Consider the following 26,789-nt stretch of genomic DNA (forward strand, 5'->3'; position numbering starts at 1 on the left):
CATCAGCTCAGAGCCAAGTTTGTAGCAGGGGCAAGTCCAGGTGCACATCTTCTTGGAGTCCACCGCACGCAAGCAGGGGGCTTAACCACGTGTGGTGCGAACCCTCGAACCGGCTCCCAGTCAGGCGTCATGTCTGCCCCGGAGCTCGGTTATCTCTGCTGTAGGAGCAGCAGTTCCTCTTTTTTTCTTTTTTAAAAGCACCAAATTGAGATCTGCTTGAACCTGGGCAATGGAATCTGTAAAGCATCGGAATATAATTGGGGAGATCATTAGTACAACAGCAAGTAGTAAAATCCCAACTCCAATAAAAATAAAATATTGTGTCTAATCGATTGGATTTAATGATTTAACTCCATTCGCAAAGGATCTTGCCAATCCAGAGAGGTCCACTGCATCTACATGTTGCTTATTCATTTTTGTGATTAAGGACGTCAATTCTTGAATATTATAAGAAATGTTATCATCATCCCATATGTCTAGCAAATATGTTTTGGTCCTTTCTCATTTTTCTGTAGCATTATAAGGTAAAAGAATCACACAAATAAAATCATAATTAGCGTGACAGCGTGTGGCCATCCTAGTCTTAATGTTTGTAACATCTCGTCCTAATTCTAATACTACCTCTTCTAGGGCATTTAATCTAGTTTCTAATTTCAAATCTATAATCTTCTGTTCTGATAATGTAAGGGTAACATTCTTATGGAGATCATTAACAAAAGTGGCAATCTGCATTTCCTTAACCAAAGCAGTAGTAGAAACAGCAAAAGAAGTAACAATAGCTATCAAAGCGGTTATACTTAGAATTAAGGCTGTTACAAATCTTTTTGCCCTAATCAAACCCGTGGCATACCTAATAGTCTGGATGGCAGAATCATCAAACCATGGCTCATCTCCCAAGTCTACCGGTAACAAAACATAAGGAGGTCTCCTGACAATCAATATAACAGATCCCGATACAGTGGAATCAATGCAATTAATCAGCTTGCATGATGTACACTTAATACTAAAAATAGATTCAACCTTATCTATGATAATTAATTGTGGCAATCCTACTAATATTGCATAGGGATAGGTAACACAAGCAGAAACTGAAACAGCATCATAATCAGCAGCTCCTGTTTTCTTCAGCAAAAGTTTCTCACTAGAAGCAACCAGTCGGAACAGTTCTGGATGTTCTATCAGTGGTTTGTTCTGTCTATCAGGGAGGTCTCTGTGGAGTGGCTCCCAGAACCATGTCGGTTCTACCCACCCCGCATCATACCATCTTTTGATCAGTTTTCCAACTGGAGGCACGTAGTTCCCATAAGGTTTTGAGTTGGAGGAGAGATAATTGCTCTGATCTTTATCAGGTGAGGACATGGAGAAGTCCCAGAGAAGTCTAGCAGCGCCTAAGGGAGAGAATCTTACCCCATTGTCAGGGAAGGCACATGGAAGCCAGCGCGGGAAAGCATTCTCATCTCCCTCCCAAAGGGCGTCCTTTTTAAATGCTGTTTTGTAATGGGGGTAGCGCGGCGGAAGATTCTTTGCTGTGGTATAATGTTGTCTTTTTTCTTCTTTATCGCTCACGGTGGTCATCCACAATTCCCACATACGCCGCCCATTGCCCTTTCCATCTGGTTTGATATTGTTCAAGGAGGGGGTATCTCTGTTAAACACCCTTTTTCCCACTTGAAAACAGCCCACTGGCACCGAAGGGGAGAAAGAGAAGCAAATTGGCAGAGAATCGGACTTTCCCTCAAAATCTACATAACCCGAGCTGTTCTTTAGAAGGTGAAAGTCAGGCGATCCCCCTATCACTAATGTGTGATTGGTTAAAACCTTGATGTGATCCGACACCTCCCACCCTACAGGATGTAATATGGGTGGCTTTGGTAAGTAAGCCCAAAACTTTCCCCTAAAGCGGTGGGCGCACTCATGACTCTAAGCATAGCCACAAACAGCAAGGTTGTCGTTTCCGGGGCATGTGTAGCCTTCAATACTTCCTTTGCCTGAGCTGTCAGGGTTTTAAGCTGTGTCCACGTCGGCGTCTGGCGTGTTTTTGTTTTTGGCTCTAGGCGAGTCGCCTTGATCTTTTTGGCCAGGTTCCGCATTATCTGGCGGTTCGGCCTCTTTCGGCATGGGGGACGGATGTCTGTTTCCTTTGCCTGGCCTGATGAGTCTGTCTGGGACCCAAATTGGTGATTCGGCATCCTGTGGGAAAACACAAGCATAGCCTCGTCCAGAGGCAATTAGCACATCTGGCCTCTTCCATAGGCCAGTTAATTGGTCTTTCCATCTGACCAGGGGTTTAGGAGCACTCTCCTTCTCCGCCCAATGCCTTTCAGTGGCTGTAAGCCCCTGGTTATCTGTATTTACATGATTCAAAACGAATAGGGAATGGCTAAGCAATTGATGGGGAGTTGTATACGTACCTGTTGACCTTAACTTTTGAATCTGTGCTTTAATATTCTAATGTATACGTTCCAAAATGGCTTGCCCTTGTGGGTTGTATGGAATTCCTGTGACATGGGCTATGTTCCACTGTTGATAAAAATGCTCTAAGGTTTTTGGCACATAGGCAGGTGCATTGTCAGTCTTTATTTTCTTCGGGATACCCATGTAAGAGAAACTCTGCACCAGGTGTTGTATTACATCTTTCACTGCCTCTCCCGTTCTGGCAGAGGCAAACACCATGTGTGAGTAGGTGTCCACTGTGACATGGACATAACTCAATTTTCCAAACTCTGATATGTGAGTCACATCCATTTGCCATAAAATGTGAGGTTTTAATCCTCGTGGATTAACTCCCATCTTTAATGTATGTCCCCAATCTGGACAATGAGGACAAGATTTAATTATTTTTCTTGCCTGTTCACGAGTAACTTGAAAATGATATCTAAGTGTAGTAGCATTTTGATGATGTAGATCATGACTCTTTTAGCTGTCTCTACAGCCTGTATGATTTTTGTTAGTGAATCTGTTAAAGCATTTCCTTGGGCTATAGGACCTGGAAGCCCCGAGTGGCCCCTCACGTGCCCTATAAAATATTTATTCTGTCTCTGTTGAATAGATTCTTGTAACTGTTTTAATTTGAGATAAATCTTGGTTCTCGGCGACAGGACTGTCGACTCTATTTCCGGAAACAAGTTAAATATATATTTGGAGTCTGTGTAAAGGTTGAAAGCCTGTTTTACTTCTGTAAAAGCTATTAAGACTGTTTTAATTTCAGCCTGTTGAGCTGAATATCTTGAATTCTTCTTAATAATGGAGTCCCTATTTTGTATACACACCACTGATCGTCCATTTGAGGACCCATCAGTGATTATATTGATTCTATCTTCTAATGGAGTTTTAGAATATCCTCTAGGGAAAATCACCTCATTTTCTAATAAAAAAGTTAAAACTGGGTCCTGAGGTAAATGGAATATTATTTTCCCTGTAAAGCCAATTAAGGATATGATCCATTCATCATTTTTTTTGTAATAATTGTTCTAGTTGAGCTTTATTATATGGGATGACAATAATATACACATCTCTTCTAAATAATTCCTTAGACCTGTGTCTTCCCTTGATAATCAATTGAGTGCATAGGGTATCATAAGAAACCAAAACTTTATGTGAAATATGAGGTAAATGAATCCATTCCAATATCCCATTCTGCCACAGGCAGGCTGTGGGGGTATAATTAGTTTTTAGAATGTACAAGGACCACTCTTCAGCAGGATCCAAGCGTTGGACCCTTGTTAGAGTCAATTTTTCATTTACTTTCTTTAATGCCTCACAGGCCTCAATAGTCAATTGTCTGGTAGATATGGGGTTAGGATCTCCATTAAGTATCTCAAATAATGGTTTCAACTCTCCGGTAGTTATTTTCAAGTACGGTCTGATCCAATTAATATTACCCAAAATCTTTTGAAAATCATTTAACGTTCTTAGTCTATCATGTCTTATCTGTAATTTCTGATATGTTATATTATAATCTCTAATATTGGTACCTAAATACTTCAAATTATCATATTTCTGAATTTTCTCCTCAGAGACAATCAAGCCAAATTCCTCCAAAGCATTTACAAGGTCAAATAATTGTTGGTCCACTATGGCCCTCTGAGTGTGGGCTATCAATATATCATCCATATAATGAATCATATATGAATTTTTACATTTTTTCTTGACGGAAGAAATGGCCTGATCCACAAATTTTTGACATAATGTGGGACTATTTTTTATCCCCTGGGGGAGTACTTTTCACTGATATCGTTGATAGGGTCGTTGGTAATTTGAAGAAGGAACACTAAAGGCAAATCTCTTACAAGCCTTAGGATGTAACTTTATATTAAAGAAACAATCTTGTAGATCTATAATTATTACCTCCCAGTTCTTGGGGACTGCCACCGGGGATGGCAGTCCAGGCTGGAGGGCCCCCATGTCATGTATGGTGCTATTAATTGCCCTTAGGTCCTGTAGTAATCTCCATTTACCTGATTTCTTCTTTATAACAAACACCGGAGTGTTCCATGGGCTATTGGTTTCCTCTATGTGTCCTAGCCTCAATTGTTCCTGGACTAATTCCTGTAAAGCCTGTAATTTTTCTTCTTTTAGGGGCCATTGATTGAGCCATACAGGCTGCTCAGATCTCCACGATATTTGATCTGCGAACAGGTTGTCCTCAATGGCCCCCATCAAAAATCCTGTTCTGTTGTGACCAATTTTACATCCATGTCTTTCATAATGTCTCTTCCCCAGGGGGTAAATGGTAATGTAGGTATGACATAAGGCTGTATGTTACCTGTCTTGTTCTCATGTTCCCAAATCAGAGGCTCACTGCTTCTGGCTATTCCTGAGGCCATGTCTAAGCCCTGTAGGGAATTCTCTGTTTGATGGACGGCCCAATGAGAAGGCCAGTCTTTTCCTGAAATGCATGTCTTATCTGCCCCTGTGTCAAGAAGGCCTACAAACTTTCTACCATTAAGATAAATAGTGAGCATTGGCCTGCTTTCCTTGATTTCTTTGACCCAATGTATGTGGTCAGTAGATCCAAACTCTCCCAGTCCTCTTTCTGACTGGAGCACTGGATTGGGCAGCTTTAAATATGGCAAGAGTAATATCTGGGCGATACGCTCTCCTTGGTGTATGATGACTGTATGTTTGGTTGTTTTAACCATAATTTTTATTTCCCCTTGATAATCTGTATCTATGACTCCTGGAAGGACCTCTAGGCCCTTCTTATAGTTGGAACTTCTTCCTATAAGGATCCCTGTAACTCCGTCAGGTAGAGTTCCCCTTACTGCTGTAGGGACTAAAACCGTCCCTTCTTCCATAGAAATGATGACATCGACCTTGGAAGAGAGATCTAAACCCGCGCTTCCGGGTGTAGCTCAGGAAGGTCATGAATAGTGAATGGAATGGCCTCGGGGTTTAACTCCGAGGTTTGACCTTTATTTTTCTCTCTTTGTATGGGGCTGAGAGGCTGCCCCTCATCTAGTTTTTTGTTTCTTCTTCCTTTTTATCTGTAATCAAATTTCTATCCTTGTCATACTTTGATCTACACTCACTTTTCCAATGCCTGCCCTTCTTGTAGCGCGGGCACAGGCCAGGAGGGGGGCGTTTGCCCTCCCCTTGACCTCTTTTGTAATCTTTTTTTAAATGTCCCACTTCTCTACATGAGTAACAAGTGGGGCCAGAGTTGTCCCTAGCATCGTTTCCTCCATATGTTTGTTTAACAAAGGCTGAGTACTTCTGTCCTCTCATGGCAGCAGCATAGGCCATCCCCTGTACCACTGTAGGAGAGGCATCTATGCAGGCCTTGACATAGTCCTGTATACTTCCCGTTTTTCTCACTGATCTTATAAGATCCTGGCATAGTGAATTAGCATTTTCCCATGCCAATTGCTTTAAGAGCATTTTAGCCCCTTCTCCTGGGGGCATCATTCTGTGGATAGCTTCCTCCAGTCTAGAGACAAAGGTCTCATAAGATTCCTCATTTCCTTGTTTTATTCCTGCCAAGACAGTCTTTTTTGACCCAGGAGGCAGGATTGCTCTCCAGGCCAAAACAGCGTTGGTAGTAACCTCTTTTAGGATAAACTTGGGTATTTTTACCTGAGAAGCAGGGGCAACAAATGCTCATGTCCCCAGCATCATCTCTAAAGTTACCTCCAGCCCCTTTTTCCTGAGGATTTTTGTACAGTTTCTTTGCTCTTGTCTTCATATTCTGTCCTCCAGAGGATATAATACCCCAGGGAGAGAGTTGCTTTGGCAGTCTGGTGCCAGTCATGCGGAGTTAACCATTGGCTGGCCACCATGTCCACTATCTGTATAGTGTAGGGCGCCGAAGGCCCCATGGTTCGTATTGCAGCTTGTAATTCCTTTAATGTTTTTAGGGGCAATGGTTCTCATGTGGGGGAATCTTCATCATCACTGTCTCCTGTATAGACCACTGGGAAAACGAAGGAAGTGTCACCTTGCTCCCTAGCTTGAGCCATGGCCCCTGCGAAACCCACTGGAGGTAGTAGTTTTCTGTGAGGGGCTGGTATTGGGCGTGCTTTAGATTCCTTGGATCCCTTTTTCACTGTAAAGACCAGATCATCATCATGGTGATATCTAGCTGCCTCCTCTTCTAGGTCATCCCAATCCCCTGGGAGAGGTCATCGTCATCATCCAATCCCAAGAGGTTCATCTTTGAGGGGGTCTTTCTTAACAAGGGGTTTATTAGTTCCATAAGTCTTTTCCTTGACTTCCTTAACCTTAACTTCAGTAACATCATCATGAGGCAAATCATACACTGGTTCCTCAACATCCTTCTCTGATTGTGCCTCAGCTGATAACAAGATCAAATCCGACTGTTCTGCCAAGATTTCCCTCATCTGTAACCATATGGGATATTCCTGTTTAGGAATGGTTTCTTCTCCATGCTTAACAGTGTATCTTCTCATTTCTCTACCTACTTTCTTCTAATCTTCTAGATTAAAATCTCCCTTTTCTGGGAACCAGGGGGAAACCTTCATGAGGAATTGATAAAATTCCACAACAGTACTTTCCTTGACTTTGAGGCCTCTTTCTGCTAAGAGACTCTGTAATACTGAGACAAAATTTTTTGTCCCTTTGAGCCTGATCCTCCCATAATGAGTGACTCAGCCTCACCTACCTCTTCTCCGTAGGCGGGACTACAGTTCCCTTTGGTGAGTCCGTTCCGCTCCTGTAGTGATTCCAGTTCTAAAGCAAGAGGATATAGGAAAAACAGGAAAAGCACAAGAAGACAACAGCATGCACGTGTCCGGGGGTCCCTGTTCGGGCGCCAGCAGCCGCGGTCAGCAATCATGGAGGTTCCAAGGATCCGCGCGGGGGCACCTGTTGAGGACACGCGTGGAGCGGAGACAAGATGGCGAACAGAGACAAAGACACAGACAGAGTGTGGTCAGCTGTTGTAACTTTACTGAGAGAGCATCAGACATTTATACACAATTTTCATTGTATAACAATCTTGGACCATGGCCAAGAACATTTGATTTTTCTGTAAAAAGGTATAGCTTGCTTTTTTTTTTTTTAGACGAGCCGCAGTCAGCCAGCCTAGTCTAGTTCTCCGTTTGTCACATCAAGGAGGAAGTTTCAGGGGACCTCAAGTCTGGCATATCTTACGCCAACATGTCTGTGTACCTAGTTCTATTGCTCTAGTTAACCCTTTGATCCCATCTTTGTTAGTCCTGTAGATGTACATCTAAGGCTTGGGGCAATAATATTGTATGTCCGATCCCTGTCTAAAGTATCTGATGATCTGTGACCTTACCTCCCATTTCTCTTCTTCTGAGAGCACACACCAAGGAGGACGGGCTCTTGTCAATCTTTCTGACCAAGGCAGTGACAAATACCTGACCCTATATCCATCCTTAGTAACCCACCTATCAAAATTCAAATCATATTCTCCAGTATATGGTAATAGAGCATCCGTTGTTCGATGCACATATGGTCCCCTGTAAGTACCTGGTTGTCACCACCTGTTTCTATACTCTGTAAAATATTCATAGCCGAACCAAAGCTCAAGGAATCATTTCTCAACAGTTCTACCAACACCATAATAGAAGAAGCATCACTATACTTATAAGTATAATTCTTTGTTAAATCTTTGATTTCCTTATCTATAAAAGAAGACATAATCTGCAACCTTGGAGTCCCTGTCATCAGAGGCTCTGTCTGCTGTAAAGAGGAAGCAGGAAAGCTTAGTGATCAAAAATAGATCAGGACCTTCTGTCCTATTATTAAAGGAAGTCTCTGTCTTACCAAGATCATTCTCAGAATCAAAGAAAAAATAAAGAAAAAACTGCTGACAACAATCTTTCCCATGACCCAGATGCCCATCAGCCCAGAGCCAAGTTTGTAGCAGGGGGTAAGTCCAGGTGCACATCTTCTTGGAGTCCACCGCACGCAAGCAGGGGGCTTAACCACGTGTGGTGCGAACCCTGAAACCGGCTCCAATTCAGTCGTCATGTCTGCCCCGGAGCTCCGTTAACTCTGCTGTAGGCGCGGCACATTGGGAACTCACTGAATTCGCCTATATTTTGAATATATTCGTGAAAAATTTTCTATATCCCGAACAGTCCACCTATTACTAATGCGGCCTATTGGGAACTAACCGAACTCAAAAAGTTACTGAGATTCGGCTCACCAAATGTTGATAAATCTATAAAAGTACATATATTACAAGAGCCTGCTACTGGGAACTAACTGAATTCACAAAGAAACAGTGTTTCAGTTCGTTAAAACGATGCTCTATCTTGAATAACAATCTTATTACATGCGAATCCTATTGGGAACCTACTGAATTCACCATGATACTTAGATTCCGTTCCTTAAAATGTTGCTATATATTAAAAAGCACACTCATACAAGCATGTCCCATTGGGAAGTCACTGAATTCGCCTAGAAATTTTGATTCCATTCGTGAAAATTTTTCTATATCCCGAGGAGTCCACTTATTACTACTGCGGCTTATTGGGATCTAACTGCATTCATCAAGTTACTGAGATTCGGCTCACCAAATTTTGATAAATCTTTAAAAGTACACATATTACAAGAGCCTGCTACTGGGAACTAACTGAATTCACAAAGAAACAGTGTTTCAGTTCGTTAAAACGTTGCTCCATTTTGAATAACATGCTTATTACATGCGAATCCTATTGGGAACCTCTTGAATTCACCATAATACGTAGATTCCGTTCCTTAAAATGTTGCTATATATTGAAAAGCACACTCATACAAGCATGTCCCATTGGGAACTCACTGAATTCGCCTAGAAATTTTCATTCCATTCGTGAAAATTTTTCTATATCCCGAAGAGTCCACTTATTACTACTGTGGCTTATTGGGATCTAACTACATTCAAAAAGTTACTGAGATTCGGCTCACCAAATTTTAATAAATCTTTAAAAGTACACATATTACAAGAACCTGCTACTGGAAACAAAATGAATTCACAAAGAAACAGTGTTTCAGTTCGTTAAAACATTGCTCTATCTTGAATAACAAGCTTATCACATGCGAATTTTTTGGGAACCTACTGAATTCACCATGATACGTAGATTGCGTTCCTTAAAATGTTGGTATATATTGAAAAGCACACTCATACAAGCATGTCCCATTGGGAACTCACTGAATTCGCCTAGAAATTTTGTTTCCATTCGTGAAAATTTTTCTATATCACGAACAGTCCACCTATTACTACTGAGGCCTATTGGGAACAAAGTGAATTCACCAAGTTACTGAGATTCGACTCAACAAATTTTGATAAATGTTTAAAAGTATACATATTACAAGAGCCTGCTACTGGGAACTAACTGGATTCACAAAAAACAGTGTTTCAGTTCGTTAAAACGTTGCTCTATCTTGAATAAAAAGCTTATTGCATGCGAATCCTATTGGGAACCTACTGATTCACCAAGATACTTAGATTCCGTTCTTTAAAATGTTGCTATATATTGACAAGAACACTCATACAAGCATGTCCCATTGGGAACTCACTGAATTCGCCTAGAAATTTTGATTCCATTCGTGAAAATTTTTCTATATCCCGACCAGTCCACTTATTACTACTGAGGCCTATAGGGAACTAACTGAATTCACCAAGTTACTGAGAGTCGGCTCACCAAATTTTGATAAATCTTTAAAAGTACACATATTACAAGAGCCTGCTACAGGGAACTAACCGAATTCAATTTGTTACTCAGATTCGGATCAGGAAATTTTGATAAATCTTTAAAAGTACACATATTACAAGAGCCTGCTCCTGGGAACTAACTGAATTCACAAAGAAACAGTGTTTCAGTTCGTTAAAACGTTGCTCTATCTTGAATAACAAGCTTAGACATGCGAATCCTATTGGGAACCTACTGAATTGACCATGATTCTTAGATTCCGTTCCTTAAAATGTTGCTATGTATTGAAAAGCACACTCATACAAGCATGTCCCATTGGGAACTCACTGAATTCGCCTAGAAATTTTGATTCCATTCGTGAACATTTTTCTATATCCCAAAGAGTCCACTTATTACTACTGAGGCCTATTGGGACCTAAGCGAATTCACCAAATTACTGAGATTGGGCTCACAAATTTTGATAAATCTTTAAAAGTACTCATATTACAAGAGCCTGCTAGTGGGAATTAACTGAATTCATAAAGAAACAGTGTTTCAGTTCGTTAAAACGTTGCTCTATGTTGAATAACAAGCTTAGACATTCGAATCCTATTGGGAACCTACTGAATTCACCATGATACTTTGATTCCGTTCCTTAAAGTGTTGCTATATATTGAAAAGCACACTCATGCAAGCATGTCCCTTTGGGAACTCACTAAATTCGCCTAGAAATTTTGATTCCATTCGTGAAAAATTTTCTATATCCCAAACTGTCCACTTATTACTACTGAGGCGTATTGGGAATTAACCGAATTCACCAACTTACTGAGATTCGGCTCAACAAATTTTGAAAAATCTTTAAAAGTATACATATTACATGAGCCTGCTACTGGGAACTAACTGGATTCACAAAGAAACAGTGTTTCAGTTCGTAAACACGTTGCTCTATCTTGAATAACAAGCTTAGACCCGTGAATCCTATTGGGAACCTACTGAATTCACCATGATACTTACATTCTTTTCCTTAAAATGTTGCTATATATTGAAAAGCACACTCATACAAGCATGTCCCATTGGGAACTCACTGAATTCGCCTAGAAAATTTGATTCCATTCGTGAAAATTTTTCAAATTCCCGAACAGTCCACTTATTAATACTGCGGCCTATTGGGAACAAAGTGAGTTCACAAAGTTACTGAGATACGGCTCAACAAATTTTGATAAATCTTTAAAAGTACACATATTACCAGAGCCTGCTACTGGGAACTAACTGAATTCACAAAGAAACAGTGTTTCAGTTCCTTAAAACGTTGCTCTATCTTGAATAACAAGGTTATTACATGCGAATCCTAATGGGAAACTACTGAATTCACCATGATACTTAGATTCCGTTCCTTAAAGTGTTGCTATATATATTGAAAAGCACACTCATACACGCATGTCCCTTTGGGAACTCACTGAATTCGCCTAGAATGTTTGATTCCATTCCTGAAAATTTTTCTATATCCCGAACAGTCCACTTATTAATACTGCGGCCTATTGGGAACAAACTGAATTCACCAAGTTACTGAGATTCGGCTCACCAAATTTTGATAAATCTTTAAAAGTACACATATTACTAGAGCCTGCTACTCAGAACTAACTGAATTCACAAAGAAACAGTGTTTCAGTTCGTTAAAACATTGCTCTATCTTGAATAACAAGCTTATTACATGTGAATCTTATTGGGAACCTACAGAATTCACCATGACATTTAGATTCCGTTCCTTAAAATGTTGCTATATATTAAAAAGCACACTCATAGAAGCATGTCCCTTTGGTAACACACTGAATTCGCCTAGAAATTTTGATTCCATTCGTGAAAAGTTTTCTGTAACCCGAACAGTCCACTTATTTCTACTGAAGCCTATTAGGAATTAACTGAATTCACCAAGTTACTGAAATTCGGCTCAATAAATTTTGAAAAATCTTTAAAAGTATACATATTACAAGAGCCTGCTACTGGGAACTAACTGGATTCACAGAGAAACATTGTTTCAGTTCATTAAAACGTTGCTCAATCTTCAATAACATGCTTATTACATGAAAATCCTATTGGGAACCTATTGAATTCATCATGATACTTAGATTCCGTTCCTTGAAATGTTGCTATATATTGAAAAGCACACTCATACAAGCATGTCCCATTGGGAACTCACTGAGTTCGCCTAGAATTTTTGATTCCATTCCTGAAAATTTTTCTATATCCCGAACAGTCCACCTATTATTAATGCGGCCTATTGGGAATTAACCGAATTCACCAAGTTACTGAGATTCGGCTGACCAAATTTTGATAAATCTTTAAAAGTACACATATTACAAGAGCCTGCTACTGGGATCTAACTGAATTCACAAAGGAACAGATTTTCAGTTCGTTAAAACTTTGCTCTATCTTGAATAACAAGCTTAGACATTCGAATCCTATTGGGAACCTACTGAATTCACCATGATACTTAAATTCCGTTCCTTAAAATGTTGCTATGTATTGAAAAGCACACTCATACAAGCATGTCCCATTGGGAACTCACTGTTTTCGCCTAGAAATTTTCATTCCATTCGTGAAAATTTTTCTATATCCCGAACAGTCCACTTATTAATACTGCGGCCTATTGGGAACAAACTGAATTCAAAAAGTTACTGAGATCGGCTCACCAAATTTTGATAAATCTCTAAAAGTACACATATTACAAGAGCCTGCTACTGGGAAATAACTGAATTCACAAAGAAACACTGTTTCAGTTCGTTAAAAAGTTGCTGTATCTTGAATAACAAGCTTATTTTATGCGAATCCTTTTGGGAACCTACTGAATTAACCATGATACTTAGATTCCGTTCCTTAAAGTGTTGCTATATATTGAAAAGCACACTCATGCAAGCATGTCCCTTTGGGAACTCACTGAATTCGCCTAGAAATTTTGATTCCATTCGTGAAAATTTTTCAAATTCCCGAACAGTCCACTTATTATTACTGCGGCCTATTGGGAACAAAGTGAATTCACCAAGTTACTGAGATACGGCTCAGCAAATTTTCATAAATCTTTAAAAGTACACTTATTACCAGAGCCTGCTACTGGGAACTAACTGAAATCACAAAGAAACAGTGTTTCAGTTCCTTAAAACGTTGCTTATCTTGAATAACAAGCTTATTACATGCGAATCCTATTGGGAACCTACTGAATTCACCATGATACTTAGATTCCATTCGTTAAACTGTTGCTATATATTAAAAAGCACACTCATACAAGCATGTCCCTTTGGTAACTCACTGAATTCGCCTAGAAGTTTTGATTCCATTCGTGAAAATTTTTCTATATCCCGAAGAGTCCACTTATAACTCTTGCGTCCTATTGGGAAATAAGTGAATTCACCAAGTTCCTGAGATTCGGCTCACGCAATTTTGATAAATTTTTAAAAGTACACATATTACAAGAGCCTGCTACTGGGAACTAACTGAATTCACAAAGAAACTGTGTTTCAGTTCGTTAAAACGTTGCTCTATCTTGAATAACAAGCTTATTACATGCGAATCCTATTGGGAACCTATTGAATTCACCAAGTCACATAGATTCCGTTCTTTAAAATGTTGCTCTATATTGAAAAGCACACTCATACATGCATGTCCCATTGGGAACTCACTGAATTCGCCTAGAAATTTTGATTCCATTCGTGAAATTTTTCTTATCCCAAAGAGTCCACTTATTACTAATGCGGCCTTTTGGGAATTAACCGAATTCACCAAGTTCCTGAGATTGGGCTCACCAAATTTTGATAAATTTTTACAAGTACACATATTAAAAGAGTCTGCTACTGGGAACAAACTAAATTCACAAAGGAACAGTTTTTCAGTTTGTTAAAACCTTGCTCTATATTGAATAACATGCTTATACATGCGAATCCAATCGGGAACCTACAGAATTTACCATGATACTAACATTCCGTTCCTTAAAATGATGCTATGTATTGAAAAGCACACTCATACAAGCATGTCCAATTGGGAACTCACTGAATTCGCCTAGAAATTTTCATTCCATTCGTGAAAATTTTTCTATATCCCGAAGAGTCCACTTATTAATACTGCGGCCTATTTGGAAGAAACTGAATTCACAAAGTTACTGAGATTCGGCTAACCATATTTTGATAAATCTCTAAAAGGACACATATTACAAGAGCTTGCTACTGGGAACTAACTGAATTCACAAAGAAACAGTGTTTCAGTTCGTTAAAACGTTGCTCTATCTTGAATAACAAGGTTATTACATGCGAATCCTAATGGGAACCTACTGAATTCACCATGATACTTAGATTCCGTTCCTTAAAGTGTTGCTATATATTGAAAAGCACACTCATACAAGCATGTCCTTTTGGGAACTCACTGAATTCGCCTAGAAATTTTGATTCCATTCGTGAAAATTTTTCTATATCCCGAACAGTCCACTTATTAATACTGCGGCCTATTGGGAACAAACTGAATTCACCAAGTTACTGAGATTCGGCTCACCAAATTTTGATAAATCTTTAAAAGTACACATATTACTAGAGCCTGCTACTCGGAACTAACTGAATTCACAAAGAAACAGTGTTTCAGTTCGTTAAAACATTGCTCTATCTTGAATAACAAGCTTATTACATGCGAATCTTATTGGAACCTACTGAATTCACCATGACATTTAGATTCCGTTCCTTAAAATGTTGCTATATATTAAAAAGCACACTCATAGAAGCATGTCCCTTTGGTAACACACTGAATTCGCCTAGAAATTTTGATTCCATTCGTGAAAAGTTTTCTGTAACCCGAACAGTCCACTTATTTTACTGAAGCCTATTAGGAATTAACTGATTTCACCAAGTTACTGAAATTCGGCTCAACAAATTTTGAAAAATCTTTAAAAGTATACATATTACAAGAGCCTGCTACTGGGAACTAACTAGATTCACAGAGAAACAGTGTTTCAGTTCATTAAAACGTTGCTCTATCTTCAATAACATGCTTATTACATGCAAATCCTATTGGGAACCTATTGAATTCATCATGATACTTAGATTCCGTTCCTTGAAATGTTGCTATATATTGAAAAGCACACTCATACAAGCATGTCCCATTGGGAACTCACTGAGTTCGCCTAGAATTTTTGATTCCATTCCTGAAAATTTTTCTGTATCCCGAACAGTCCACCTATTACTAATGCGGCCTATTGGGAATTAACCGAATTCACCAAGTTACTGAGATTCGGCTCACCAAATTTTGATAAATCTTTAAAAGTACACATATTACAAGAGTCTGCTACTGGGATCTAACTGAATTCACAAAGGAACAGTTTTTCAGTTCGTTAAATCTTTGCTCTATCTTGAATAACAAGCTTAGACATTCGAATCCTATTGGGAACATACTGAATTCACCATGATACTTAGATTCCGTTCCTTAAAATGTTGCTATGTATTGAAAAGCACACTCATACAAGCATGTCCCATTGGGAACTCACTGAATTCGCCTAGAAATTTTGATTCCATTCGTGAACATTTTTCTATATCCCAAAGAGTCCACTTATTACTACTGAGGCCTATTGGGACCTAACCGAATTCACCAAATTACTGAGATTGGGCTCACAAATTTTGATAAATCTTTAAAAGTACTCATATTACAAGAGCCTGCTAGTGGGAATTAACTGAATTCACAGAGAAACACTGTTTCAGTTCGTTAAAAAGTTGCTGTATCTTGAATAACAAGCTTAGACATTCGAATCCTATTGGGAACCTACTGAATTCACCATGATACTTTGATTCCGTTCCTTAAAATGTTGCTATATATTGAAAAGCACACTCATACAAGCATGTCCCATTGGGAACTCACTGAATTCGCTTAGAAATTTTGATTCCATTCGTGAAAATTTTTCAAATTCCCGAACAGTCCACTTATTAATACTGCGGCCTATTGGGAACAAAGTGAATTCACCAAATTACGGAGATACGGCTCAACAAATGTTGATAAATCTTTAGAAGTACACATATTACCAGAGCCTGCTACTGGGAACTAACTGAATTCACAAAGAAACAGTGTTTCATTTCGTTAAAACGTTGCTCTATCTTGAATAACAAGCTTATTACATGCGAATCCTAATGGGAACCTACTGAATTCACCATGTTACTTAGATTCCGTTCCTTAAAGTGTTGCTATATATTGAAAAGCACACTCATACAAGCATGTCCCTTTGGGAACTCACTGAATTCGCCTAGAAGTTTTGATTCCATTCGTGAAAATTTTTATATATCCCGAACAGTCCACCTATTACTAATGCGGCCTATTGGGAATTAACCGAATTCACCAAGTTACTGAGATTCGGCTCACCAAATTTTGATAAATCTTTAAAAGTACACATATTACAAGAGTCTGCTACTGGGATCTAACTGAATTCACAAAGGAACAGTTTTTTAGTTCGTTAAAACTTTGCTCTATCTTGAATAACAAGCTTAGACATTCGAATCCTATTGGGAACCTACTGAATTCACCATGATACTTAAATTCCGTTCCTTAAAATGTTGCTATGTATTGAAAAGCACACTCATACAAGCATGTCCCATTGGGAACTCACTGATTTCGCCTAGAAATTTTCATTCCATTCGTGAAAATTTTTCTATATCCCGAACAGTCCACTTATTAATACTGCGGCCTATTGGGAACAAACTGAATTCAAAAAGTTACTGAGATCGGCTCACCAAATTTTGATAAATCTCTAAAAGTACACATATTACAAGAGCCTGCTACTGGGAAATAACTGAATTCACAAAGAAACACTGTTTCAGTTCGTTAAAAAGTTGCTGTATCTTGAATAACAAGCTTATTTTATGCGAATCCTTTTGGGAACCTACTGAATTAACCATGATACTTAGATTCCGTTCCTTAAAGTGTTGCTATATATTGAAAAGCACACTCATGCAAGCATGTCCCTTTGGGAACTCACTGAATTCGCCTAGAAATTTTGATTCCATTCGTGAAAATTTTTCAAATTCCCGAACAGTCCACTTATTATTACTGCGGCCTATTGGGAACAAAGTGAATTCACCAAGTTACTGAGATACGTCTCAGCAAATTTTCATAAATCTTTAAAAGTACATATATAACCAGATCCTGCTACTGGGAACGAACTGAATTCACAAAGAAACAGTGTTTCAGTTCGTTAAAACATTGCTCTATCTTGAATAACAAGCTTATTACATGCGAATCTTATTGGGAACCTACTGAATTCACCATGACATTTAGATTCCGTTCCTTAAAATGTTGCTATATATTGAAAAGCACACTCATAGAAGCATGTCCCTTGGTAACACACTGAATTCGCCTAGAAATTTTGATTCCATTCGTGAAAAGTTTTCTGTAACCCGAACAGTCCACTTATTTCTACTGAAGCCTATTAGGAATTAACTGATTTCACCAAGTTACTGAAATTCGGCTCAACAAATTTTGAAAAATCTTTAAAAGTATACATATTACAAGAGCCTGCTACTGGGAACTAACTGGGTTCACAGAGAAACAGTGTTTCAGTTCATTAAAACGTTGCTCTATCTTCAATAACATGCTTATTACATGCAAATCCTATTGGGAACCTATTGATATCATCATGATACTTAGATTCCGTTCCTTGAAATGTTGCTATATATTGAAAAGCACACTCATACAAGCATGTCCCATTGGGAACTCACTGAGTTCGCCTAGAATTTTTGATTCCATTCCTGAAAATTTTTCTGTATCCCGAACAGTCCACCTATTACTAATGCGGCCTATTGGGAATTAACCGAATTCACGAAGTTCCTGAGATTGGGCTCACCAAATTTTGATAAATTTTTACAAGTACACATATTAAAAGAGTCTGCTACTGGGAACAAACTGAATTCACAAAGGAACAGTTTTTCAGTTTGTTAAAACCTTGCTCTATATTGAATAACATGCTTATACATGCGAATCCAATCGGGAACCTACAGAATTTACCATGATACTAACATTCCGTTCCTTAAAATGTTGCTATGTATTGAATAGCACACTCATACAAGCATGTCCCATTGGGAACTCATTGAATTCGCCTATAAATTTTGATTCCATTCGTGAAAATTTTTCTATATCCTGAACAGTCCACTTATTACTACTGAGGTCTCTTGGGAATTAACTGAATTCACCAAATTACTTGTATTCGGCTCATGAAATTTTCATGAATCTGTAAAACCACACATATTACAAGAGCCTGCTACTGGGAACTAACTGAATTCACAAAGAAACACTCTTTCAGTTCGTTAAAACGTTGCTCTATCATGAATAACAAGCTTATTACATGGGAATCCTATTGGGAACCTACTGAATTCACCATGATACTTAGATTACGTTCCTTCAAATGTTGCTATATATTGAAAAGCACACTCATACAAGCATGTCCCATTGGGAACTGACTGAATTCTCCTAGAAATTTTGATTCGATTCGTGAAAATTATTCTGTATCCCGAACAGTCCACTTATTACTACTGTGTCCTATTGGGAACTAACCGAATTCACATTGTTACTCTGATTCGGCTCAGGAAATTTTGATATATCTTTAAAAGTACACATATTACAAGAGCCTGCTCCTGGGAACTAACTGAATTCACAAAGAAACAGTGTTTCAGTTCGTTAAAACGTTGCTCTATCTTGAATAACTAGCTTATTACATGCAAATCCTATTGGGAACGTACTGATTTCACCATGATACTTAGATTCCGTTCCTTAAAATGTTGCTATATATTGAAAAGCACACTCATACAAGCATGTCCCATTGGGAACTCATTGAATTCGCCCTGAAATTTTGATTCCATTCGTGAAATTTTTCTTATCCCCAACAGTCCACTTATTACTACTGCGGCCTTTGGGAACTAACGGAATTCACCAAGTTACTGAGATACGGCTCACCAAGTTTGATAAATCTTTAAAAGTACACAATTACAAGAGCCTGCTACTGTGAACTAACTGAATTCACAAAGAAACAGCGTTTCAGTTCGTTAAAACTTTGCTGAATCTTGAATAACAAGCTTATTACATGCGAATCCTATGGGAACCTACTGAATGCACCATGATACTTAGATTCCGTTCCTTAAAGTGTTGCTATATATTGAAAGCACACTCATGCAAGCATGTCCCTTGGGACCTCACTGAATTCGCCTAGAAATTTTGATTCCATTCGTGAAAATTTTTCTATATCCCAAACAGTCCACTTATTACTACTGAGGCCTATTGGGAATTAACTGAATTCACCAAGTTACTGAGATTCGGCTCAACAAAGTTTGAAAAATCTTTAAAAGTATACCTATTACACGAGCCTGCTACTGGGAACTAACTGAATTCACAAAGAAACAGTGTTTCAGTTCGTTAAAACGTTGCTCTATCTTGAATAACAAGCTTAGACATGCGAATCCTATTGGGAACCTACTGAATTGACCATGATTCTTAGATTCCGTTCCTTAAAATGTTGCTATATATTGAAAAGCACACTCATACAAGCATGTCCCATTGGGAACTCACTGAATTCGCCTAGAAATTTTGACTCCATTCGTGAAAATTCTTTCAATATCCCGAAGAATCCACTTATTACTACTGAGGCCTATTGGGAACTAACTGAATTCACCAATTCCTGAGATTCGGTTGACCAAATTTTGAAAATCTTTAAAGTACACATATTACAAGAGCCTGCTACTGGAACCTATGTGAATTCACAAAGAAACAGTTTTTCAGTTCGTTAAAACGTTGCTCTATCTTGAATAACAAGGTTAGACATGCAAATCCTATTGGGAATCTACTGAATTGACCATGATTCTTAGATTCCGTTCCTTAAAATGTTGCTATATATTGAAAAGCACACTCATACAAGCATGTCCCATTGGGAACTCACTGAATTCGCCTAGAAATTTTGACTCCATTCGTGAAAATTCTTTCAATATCCCGAAGAATCCACTTATTACTACTGAGGCCTATTGGGAACTAACCGAATTCACCAAGTTACTGAGATTCGGTTCACCAAATTTTGATAAATCTTTAAAAGCACACAATTACAAGAGCCTGCTACTGGGAACTAACTGAATTCACAAAGAAACAGTTTTTCAGTTCGTTAAAACGTTGCTGTATCTTGAATAACAAGCTTATTACATGCGAATCCTATTGGGAACCTACTGAATTCACAATGACACTTAGATTCCGTTCCTTAAAAGTTGCTATATATTGAAAAGCACACTCATACAAGCATGTTCCATTGGGAACTCACTGAATTGGCCTAGAAATTTTGATTCCATTCGTGAAAATTCTTTCAATATCCCGAAGAGTCTACTTATGACTACTGAGGCCTATTGGGAACTAACTGAATCACAAAGTTCCTGAGTTTCGGCTCACCAAATTTTGATAAATCTTTAAAAGTACACATTTTACAAGAGCCTGCTACTGGGAACTAACTGAATTCACAAAGAAACACTGTTTCAGTTCGTTAAAACGTTGCTCTATCTTGAATAACAAGCTTATTACATGCGAATCCTATTGGGAACCTACTGAATTCACCATGATACTTGGATTCCGTTCCTTAAAATGTTGCCATATATTGAAAAGCACACTCATACAAGCCTGTCCCATTGGGAACTCACTGAATTCGCCTCGAAATATTGATTCCATTCGTGAAAATTATACTATATCCCGAAGAGTCCAATTATTACTACTGCGGCCTATTGGGAACTAAGTGAACTCACCAAGTTCCTGAGATTCGGGTCACCAAATTTTGATTAATCTTTAAAAGTATACATATTACAAGAGCCTGCTACTGGGAACTAACTGAAATCACAAAGAAACAGTGTTTCCGTTCGTTAAAACGTAGCTCTATCTGAATAACAAGCTTATTACATGCGAATCCTATTGGGAACCTATTGAATTCACCATGATACTTAGATTCCGTTCCTTAAGATGTTGCTATATATTGAAAAGCACACTCATACAAGCATGTCCCATTGGGAACTCACTGAATTCGTGTAGATATTTTGATTCCCTTCTTGAAAATTTTTCTATATCCCGAACAGTCCACTTATTACTACTGCGGCCTATTGGGAACAAAGTGAATTCACCAAGTTACTGAGATACGGCTCAACAAATTTTGATAAATCTTTAAAAGTACACATATTACCAGAGCCTGCTACTGGGAACTAACTGAATTCAGAAAGAAACAGTGTTTCAGTTCGTTAAAACGTTGCTCTATCTTGAATAACAAGCTTATTACATGCGAATCCTATTGGGAACCTACTGAATTCACCATAATACTTAGATTCCGTTCCTTAAAGTGTTGCTATATATTGAAAAGCACACTCACACAAGCATGTCCCTTTGGGAACTCACTGAATTCGCCAAGAAATTTTGATTCCATTCGTGAAAATTTTTCTATATCCCGAACAGTCCACTTATTAATACTGCGGCCTATTGGGAACAAACTGAATTCACCAAGTTACTGAGATTCGGCTCACCAAATTTTGATAAATCTTTAAAAGTACACATATTACTAGAGCCTGCTACTCGGAACTAACTGAATTCACAAAGAAACAGTGTTTCAGTTCGTTAAAACATTGCTCTATCTTGAATAACAAGCTTATTACATGCGAATCTTATTGGAACCTACTGAATTCACCATGACATTTAGATTCCGTTCCTTAAAATGTTGCTATATATTAAAAAGCACACTCATAGAAGCATGTCCCTTTGGTAACACACTGAATTCGCCTAGAAATTTTGATTCCATTCGTGAAAAGTTTTCTGTAACCCGAACAGTCCACTTATTTTACTGAAGCCTATTAGGAATTAACTGATTTCACCAAGTTACTGAAATTCGGCTCAACAAATTTTGAAAAATCTTTAAAAGTATACATATTACAAGAGCCTGCTACTGGGAACTAACTGGATTCACAGAGAAACAGTGTTTCAGTTCATTAAAACGTTGCTCTATCTTCAATAACATGCTTATTACATGCAAATCCTATTGGGAACCTATTGAATTCATCATGATACTTAGATTCCGTTCCTTGAAATGTTGCTATATATTGAAAAGCACACTCATACAAGCATGTCCCATTGGGAACTCACTGAGTTCGCCTAGAATTTTTGATTCCATTCCTGAAAATTTTTCTGTATCCCGAACAGTCCACCTATTACTAATGCGGCCTATTGGGAATTAACCGAATTCACCAAGTTACTGAGATTCGGCTCACCAAATTTTGATAAATCTTTAAAAGTACACATATTACAAGAGTCTGCTACTGGGATCTAACTGAATTCACAAAGGAACAGTTTTTCAGTTCGTTAAATCTTTGCTCTATCTTGAATAACAAGCTTAGACATTCGAATCCTATTGGGAACATACTGAATTCACCATGATACTTAGATTCCGTTCCTTAAAATGTTGCTATGTATTGAAAAGCACACTCATACAAGCATGTCCCATTGGGAACTCACTGAATTCGCCTAGAAATTTTGATTCCATTCGTGAACATTTTTCTATATCCCAAAGAGTCCACTTATTACTACTGAGGCCTATTGGGACCTAACCGAATTCACCAAATTACTGAGATTGGGCTCACAAATTTTGATAAATCTTTAAAAGTACTCATATTACAAGAGCCTGCTAGTGGGAATTAACTGAATTCACAAAGAAACACTGTTTCAGTTCGTTAAAAAGTTGCTGTATCTTGAATAACAAGCTTAGACATTCGAATCCTATTGGGAACCTACTGAATTCACCATGATACTTTGATTCCGTTCCTTAAAATGTTGCTATATATTGAAAAGCACACTCATACAAGCATGTCCCATTGGGAACTCACTGAATTCGCTTAGAAATTTTGATTCCATTCGTGAAAATTTTTCAAATTCCCGAACAGTCCACTTATTAATACTGCGGCCTATTGGGAACAAAGTGAATTCACCAAGTTACTGAGATACGGCTCAACAAATGTTGATAAATCTTTAGAAGTACACATATTACCAGAGCCTGCTACTGGGAACTAACTGAATTCACAAAGAAACAGTGTTTCATTTCGTTAAAACGTTGCTCTATCTTGAATAACAAGCTTATTACATGCGAATCCTAATGGGAACCTACTGAATTCACCATGATACTTAGATTCCGTTCCTTAAAGTGTTGCTATATATTGAAAAGCACACTCATACAAGCATGTCCCTTTGGGAACTCACTGAATTCGCCTAGAAGTTTTGATTCCATTCGTGAAAATTTTTATATATCCCGAACAGTCCACCTATTACTAATGCGGCCTATTGGGAATTAACCGAATTCACCAAGTTACTGAGATTCGGCTCACCAAATTTTGATAAATCTTTAAAAGTACACATATTACTAGAGCCTGCTACTCGGAACTAACTGAATTCACAAAGAAACAGTGTTTCAGTTCGTTAAAACATTGCTCTATCTTGAATAACAAGCTTATTACATGCGAATCTTATTGGAACCTACTGAATTCACCATGACATTTAGATTCCGTTCCTTAAAATGTTGCTATATATTAAAAAGCACACTCATAGAAGCATGTCCCTTTGGTAACACACTGAATTCGCCTAGAAATTTTGATTCCATTCGTGAAAAGTTTTCTGTAACCCGAACAGTCCACTTATTTTACTGAAGCCTATTAGGAATTAACTGATTTCACCAAGTTACTGAAATTCGGCTCAACAAATTTTGAAAAATCTTTAAAAGTATACATATTACAAGAGCCTGCTACTGGGAACTAACTGGATTCACAGAGAAACAGTGTTTCAGTTCATTAAAACGTTGCTCTATCTTCAATAACATGCTTATTACATGCAAATCCTATTGGGAACCTATTGAATTCATCATGATACTTAGATTCCGTTCCTTGAAATGTTGCTATATATTGAAAAGCACACTCATACAAGCATGTCCCATTGGGAACTCACTGAGTTCGCCTAGAATTTTTGATTCCATTCCTGAAAATTTTTCTGTATCCCGAACAGTCCACCTATTACTAATGCGGCCTATTGGGAATTAACCGAATTCACCAAGTTACTGAGATTCGGCTCACCAAATTTTGATAAATCTTTAAAAGTACACATATTACAAGAGTCTGCTACTGGGATCTAACTGAATTCACAAAGGAACAGTTTTTCAGTTCGTTAAATCTTTGCTCTATCTTGAATAACAAGCTTAGACATTCGAATCCTATTGGGAACATACTGAATTCACCATGATACTTAGATTCCGTTCCTTAAAATGTTGCTATGTATTGAAAAGCACACTCATACAAGCATGTCCCATTGGGAACTCACTGAATTCGCCTAGAAATTTTGATTCCATTCGTGAACATTTTTCTATATCCCAAAGAGTCCACTTATTACTACTGAGGCCTATTGGGACCTAACCGAATTCACCAAATTACTGAGATTGGGCTCACAAATTTTGATAAATCTTTAAAAGTACTCATATTACAAGAGCCTGCTAGTGGGAATTAACTGAATTCACAAAGAAACACTGTTTCAGTTCGTTAAAAAGTTGCTGTATCTTGAATAACAAGCTTAGACATTCGAATCCTATTGGGAACCTACTGAATTCACCATGATACTTTGATTCCGTTCCTTAAAATGTTGCTATATATTGAAAAGCACACTCATACAAGCATGTCCCATTGGGAACTCACTGAATTCGCTTAGAAATTTTGATTCCATTCGTGAAAATTTTTCAAATTCCCGAACAGTCCACTTATTAATACTGCGGCCTATTGGGAACAAAGTGAATTCACCAAGTTACTGAGATACGGCTCAACAAATGTTGATAAATCTTTAGAAGTACACATATTACCAGAGCCTGCTACTGGGAACTAACTGAATTCACAAAGAAACAGTGTTTCATTTCGTTAAAACGTTGCTCTATCTTGAATAACAAGCTTATTACATGCGAATCCTAATGGGAACCTACTGAATTCACCATGATACTTAGATTCCGTTCCTTAAAGTGTTGCTATATATTGAAAAGCACACTCATACAAGCATGTCCCTTTGGGAACTCACTGAATTCGCCTAGAAGTTTTGATTCCATTCGTGAAAATTTTTATATATCCCGAACAGTCCACCTATTACTAATGCGGCCTATTGGGAATTAACCGAATTCACCAAGTTACTGAGATTCGGCTCACCAAATTTTGATAAATCTTTAAAAGTACACATATTACAAGAGTCTGCTACTGGGATCTAACTGAATTCACAAAGGAACAGTTTTTTAGTTCGTTAAAACTTTGCTCTATCTTGAATAACAAGCTTAGACATTCGAATCCTATTGGGAACCTACTGAATTCACCATGATACTTAAATTCCGTTCCTTAAAATGTTGCTATGTATTGAAAAGCACACTCATACAAGCATGTCCCATTGGGAACTCACTGATTTCGCCTAGAAATTTTCATTCCATTCGTGAAAATTTTTCTATATCCCGAACAGTCCACTTATTAATACTGCGGCCTATTGGGAACAAACTGAATTCAAAAAGTTACTGAGATCGGCTCACCAAATTTTGATAAATCTCTAAAAGTACACATATTACAAGAGCCTGCTACTGGGAAATAACTGAATTCACAAAGAAACACTGTTTCAGTTCGTTAAAAAGTTGCTGTATCTTGAATAACAAGCTTATTTTATGCGAATCCTTTTGGGAACCTACTGAATTAACCATGATACTTAGATTCCGTTCCTTAAAGTGTTGCTATATATTGAAAAGCACACTCATGCAAGCATGTCCCTTTGGGAACTCACTGAATTCGCCTAGAAATTTTGATTCCATTCGTGAAAATTTTTCAAATTCCCGAACAGTCCACTTATTATTACTGCGGCCTATTGGGAACAAAGTGAATTCACCAAGTTACTGAGATACGGCTCAGCAAATTTTCATAAATCTTTAAAAGTACATATATAACCAGATCCTGCTACTGGGAACGAACTGAATTCACAAAGAAACAGTGTTTCAGTTCGTTAAAACATTGCTCTATCTTGAATAACAAGCTTATTACATGCGAATCTTATTGGGAACCTACTGAATTCACCATGACATTTAGATTCCGTTCCTTAAAATGTTGCTATATATTGAAAAGCACACTCATAGAAGCATGTCCCTTGGTAACACACTGAATTCGCCTAGAAATTTTGATTCCATTCGTGAAAAGTTTTCTGTAACCCGAACAGTCCACTTATTTCTACTGAAGCCTATTAGGAATTAACTGATTTCACCAAGTTACTGAAATTCGGCTCAACAAATTTTGAAAAATCTTTAAAAGTATACATATTACAAGAGCCTGCTACTGGGAACTAACTGGATTCACAGAGAAACAGTGTTTCAGTTCATTAAAACGTTGCTCTATCTTCAATAACATGCTTATTACATGCAAATCCTATTGGGAACCTATTGATATCATCATGATACTTAGATTCCGTTCCTTGAAATGTTGCTATATATTGAAAAGCACACTCATACAAGCATGTCCCATTGGGAACTCACTGAGTTCGCCTAGAATTTTTGATTCCATTCCTGAAAATTTTTCTGTATCCCGAACAGTCCACCTATTACTAATGCGGCCTATTGGGAATTAACCGAATTCACGA

The 26,789-nt window shown here is 38.0% G+C and overlaps 1 protein-coding gene and 1 pseudogene across 1 annotated transcript; both read right to left on the reverse strand.

The window, feature by feature from the left end:
• Positions 1-501: 501 nt before the first annotated feature.
• LOC134487095 (uncharacterized) lies at positions 502-2,189 on the reverse strand. Its single transcript, XM_063288686.1, is given in 2 exon segments — positions 502-1,886; positions 1,889-2,189. Coding segments are annotated over 2 exon segments (1,686 nt in total).
• A 3,268-nt stretch (positions 2,190-5,457) lies between these two features.
• Positions 5,458-6,317, reverse strand: LOC134487096 (endogenous retrovirus group K member 10 Gag polyprotein-like; annotated as a pseudogene).
• Between the last annotated feature and the right edge of the window lie 20,472 nt (positions 6,318-26,789).

The sequence above is a fragment of the Rattus norvegicus genome, chromosome 5 (assembly GCF_036323735.1).
Source record: "Rattus norvegicus strain BN/NHsdMcwi chromosome 5, GRCr8, whole genome shotgun sequence".
Taxonomy (NCBI): Eukaryota; Metazoa; Chordata; class Mammalia; order Rodentia; family Muridae; genus Rattus; species Rattus norvegicus.